The sequence below is a fragment of the Saccostrea cucullata genome, unplaced genomic scaffold, assembly GCF_032062105.1.
Source record: "Saccostrea cucullata isolate Sc308-1 unplaced genomic scaffold, CSIRO_AGI_Scuc_v1 ctg317, whole genome shotgun sequence".
In the NCBI taxonomy this organism is placed as follows: Eukaryota; Metazoa; Mollusca; class Bivalvia; order Ostreida; family Ostreidae; genus Saccostrea; species Saccostrea cuccullata.
This window is the reverse complement of record NW_026933753.1, coordinates 504,350-508,863: the sequence shown is the minus strand read 5'-3', so window position 1 is coordinate 508,863 and position 4,514 is coordinate 504,350. Positions and strand designations below refer to the sequence as shown.

The following is a 4,514-nucleotide window of genomic DNA, read 5'->3' as shown; positions in this document are numbered from 1 at the left end:
TTTAACTTTTTCTATCGTCAACTTCCCTTTCTTATGCAGCAATATACCTTCATCATCTGCATACGGAGTTCATGTATCTCAGTTGATTCGATACGCAAGAGCATGCTCTACGTATGAGCAATTTCTAAAACGAGATAAATTATTAACAAACAAGTTGATGAAACAAAAATATCAGCAGTATTGATTAAAGTCATAATTTCCTAAGTTCTATGATCGATATAATGACCTTGTCAGAAAATACAATTTATCATTAGTCAAAGTGTGACTGACGTTTTTCATACTAATTGTTGGTCCATTATTTATACACTTAATTGATGACGGATTTTTCCGTAATATCAAGATAATGACAAGGAGCAAACGGCGGGTGTGACCGGTCGGCAGGGGATGCTCACTCCTCCATAGTACCTGATCCGACCTTTTTATGTTTTGGAGGTTCGTGTTTGCTCTGCTCATATTTTGTATTGCTTTACGGACTTTTTGATGTTGAAGACTGTTTGTTATCTTAATGTGTTTCATTAATTCCAAAATGCTATTTGAGTTCCCTTTTTTTTAATTTCCTTTGTTTGCGAATAAAGTTTGAAATTCTTATATTCTTTTCGTAACAACTAGTTAATGTACGCGTTTACATGTAGCTGTATTACTTAGGAATCATAATTTGAAATTACTTCATTTTTTAATCTTTAAATTTCGCTGTTTTAATGGAAAGAAGAGTCCAACCAAATTAAATCCCTCCTTGTCTCGATACCACAAAATCAAATCCCCTAGTTTCAGAATTTTTTTTCCATAAACCACGAAATAATTACCATATAACGACATTTAATGTTACAGTATACCATCTTTTTTTCAAGTTTACTTGTTTTTTTAAAGCTGATAAAAGCATCAGGAAGCAGTTTTAATCTTTTTTACCCCTTGAGTTATCGAAACATGAACAATATATAAGGCCCTCTCCAGATGACAACATATCTCCAGTAACTGGCTCTCATAGAAACGTCGGCAGAGCTTTTAATGACTCCATAAGCTGTCTCCGAGCTACAGCCATCGGGTACTTCCATGCTTTCCATGACATCTTTGGCGTCTAAGTATAGCTTTGGACTCCAAAAGCTTTTGTCTAAATATTTGGCATCTTCAAGATAAGAGTAAGCCCTGGAAAAGTCCAATGTTGGTGTGTCCTTGGAGTTGCTTGACAACAGCATGTTAAAGCCGCTTTCCCGAAAAACAAATTTTCCATTACAAAGTGCTATCCAGTGCTCACTTCTGCCTTTGATATCGTCGTAAACTGCAACAAACCAATTGCGCCAGTAGTACTTTGTTCTAAGTTTATCATGAACTTGTTCAGACACATATGAGTTGGAATAACCTTTTAGGTTTATCAGAATACTCCTGCCATCGTCGGTTGCTGCAGTCAGGAAATTCCTCGCGATATCTTTATCAACAGCTTCCATGTCCTTTCCCATTTTTTAAATTTGATTTATCCATTTTTGTTCGTGGCTTCTGAGCCATCCAGGATATTTAATCTTGTAGTATGCTATCTCAATCTGACTGCCAGTAAGTATTAGTTTGGTCAGCTCCAACATAAAAGCTTGTAAACTGCGCCGATCGTTATCGCTATTCTTTATTGCCGACGACAGAATGCTTTCAGAAAATGTTGTAAACCCAACTATGTGATTGTAAAGTAACTGGGTGCTTTCTGCATATACATTTTGGTAAAAAGCAGTGAAGTCTTTCTTAAAGCTTTCAAAGTCTGTGGTGTTTCTTGCCTTAAACATCTTATTCAATTTTAGTTTAGCGGCTCTTATATTCGATTCATACCTATGAAACTGTATGTTACGAACGGCCCTATCAATCTTTGTACCGATATCATATAGCTTTATATCAATTTGGTCAAATCGAATATTCATCTGGGAAAATTTTTCACGCATATACATCATCTCTGCAGAATCTGCATATGTACCACTTATACTCGCTATTATTCCAATAAATGGACCAACCATACCAAGATACGGAGCAACCTTAGTGGCCAGTTTCCCCAAGGTATTTGCAAATTCCTTGTTGCCGATTGCTTGAGTTAGCTCAGTACCAGCTGCAATTCCATTATCTACTATCCTATTTCCGGTCTGTGCGTCTACTACAACAAATGCCACTTCTAGAGTAAGGAAGGTTGCTAATAGCCGCTTCATCTGTAAAATTGAAAGAAAAGACAAGCTTTAATATGTTACTAATAGATTTTGATATGCTATATTGTACTTTGTGCACTTGACGTGATAATAATTAGGTTTTTTTGGAATGGTTTCATATCCCTAAAAATATATACATGTAAATAAAAAATAAGACCTAATTGTAAAAATCTATATAATATTTTTCAGATGCATTCTTATATTTACATTCACCAACTGTATATAAAGTTGGAGAAACTTGTTGAGAAATAAACTGTAGATTTCCTATTAGCTGAGACATGTATAAAGATTGTTTCTTAGCAAGCAGGGGTTGGCATGCACAATTAGTGACAAATATAATCGACTAATAATTGATTACTTACAGGGATTTGTGTAATCGATAAAGAGTAAAAAAAAAACTTTTTTGTGTTTTATAAATTTCAAACAAGCGTTTGACACTTTCTGGAGAAATGGTCTCTGGAGAAAACTTTTAATTTAAGGAATTGAAGGCAAATGGTTCAAAGAACAAAAGTCACACTGGTCCATTTTTGGCACTGTGAATTTCTGAAAAATCAGAACTACTCAGTTTTAGTTGAAAACATGTTAAATTTCACTTGGAACCTTGGTGACTTCATGTCAAATAAAACGACGTAATTTTTTTCTTTTGTCCATGTATTATGACGTCATGAATTTCGTCATTTTACTCAAATCCAGAAAATTTCCTTTGAAATGACATAAAAAATTAAGCTATTTTTCTTTTATATTTTGCATAGCCCCCAACCTTTGTTCTAAAATATTTAATTATACAATGAAAGAACTGTTTCAGAAGATTCTACTCCATGAAAATGAAAAAAAAATTTAGATTGCGGGATGGGCTCATATTTTTATAAAAAGTTGAAGATGCTCAAGTTCACCCATTTTCTTTAAAAATCAAGAACATTGCAGTTTCACAACGTCTGGGTTTCCGAACTTGGACTCTCAGAGGAAAATTTTTAAAGGAAATGAAAGCATTAAGTCTCTACTTTATGTTAATGTTCGAAATGGGACCTTAGGACTTGGTCGGTTAATTGGTACATTGACAGGGTCATTTTATGGAGTGAACCTACCTTTTTATTACAAAATGTATCAAGCAATTAAATCACTTATAAAGATTCTTTTGTAATGTCGGAGTCCGGCAAGGGGTAAAATTTTCTCCTTTTTATTTTCCTTGTACATTAATGACCTAGAAAATTATCTTAATTGTTGATAAACGTTTAAAACTGCCACTCCATACCTGTAAAAACACTTCTTAATGTCCATTAGTGGAATAATGCATTTGATATTTACATGTCTGTGTACATCATAAAATACCCATCGTTAGCTTTGAATCTGATAAATTATGGAAACAATATAGAATTTTATCAGCAGACTACAGTTTCCAGTCAGCAAAATTCTACGACGAAGAATTTCGGAAACTTAGACAAGCTCATATACTTGAGTGGGTGATGATGAGTTGTGGCAAGTGGCAACAAGCCAGAATAAATCTGGAATTTACATCCTCTCTAATTCAAAGCGCGACAAAACCCTCTTTCAGGATAGGATCCAGCAGCGACCAGACTATCTAAAAGTTTTCTGATGGAGATTCTGCAGCACAGGGCAATTTAGTTTCAAAGAATACAAATTTAAACATCTGTGTGTTCACTGTGGAAAGAAGTTCGCATCAGATAACCAGTTAGGTGTGATAGACTGAAGTATCACCTTAAAGGCTACAATCAGATTGACAGAGATTTTGCACTTTCAGGTTTTTCCATTGTCTTTCGTATTGGCGCTTGACCTTCCGAACTGTCAGTTTTAAAAGTGCTATTAAATTGTCTGGGGGAAAATAAATAAGGAAATAGAATTAGGTCGATATAAAAGTCCTTATGATCAACTCCCATTTCCAAATTTTGTTTAGGTTTGGTTCTTTTAAGGAAATATCGTGTAATTCATGACTTGTCCTTTCCTAAAGGAGCGTCTGTTACATATACTTATTCATTTCCGCGATCGTTCTGTTCCGTTTCTTATGAAAGTACAGAAACTGTGATCGGTTAAGTTCATGGTTTTAATTCGCTTATGGCAAAGGCAGACATTGAGGATGCTTTTCGCTTGCTTCCTTTTCACCCTAATGATATCATTTCCTTGGCTTTGTATTGGAAGGTGAATATAACTATGACACATGTTTACTCAAGGGTTGTTCATCTTCATGTCAGTTCTTTAAGAAATTCTCATCAGCACTCCATTGGGTTTTATCACAAAACGTTAGGATGGAAGGGATATCACATATTTTGGATGACTTCTTCGTGGATATAAACAAAATACCCGATAGTTCAATTTTTAAAATTA

General features: G+C 34.6%; 1 protein-coding gene across 1 annotated transcript; it reads right to left on the bottom strand.

Moving 5' to 3' along the window:
* Positions 1-910: 910 nt before the first annotated feature.
* On the bottom strand, positions 911-1,454 carry LOC134239274 (uncharacterized). The gene has a single exon (XM_062721448.1). The coding sequence runs from the start codon at positions 1,452-1,454 to the stop codon at positions 915-917; it is 540 nt and encodes a 179-aa protein (XP_062577432.1). The 3' UTR covers positions 911-914.
* Between the last annotated feature and the right edge of the window lie 3,060 nt (positions 1,455-4,514).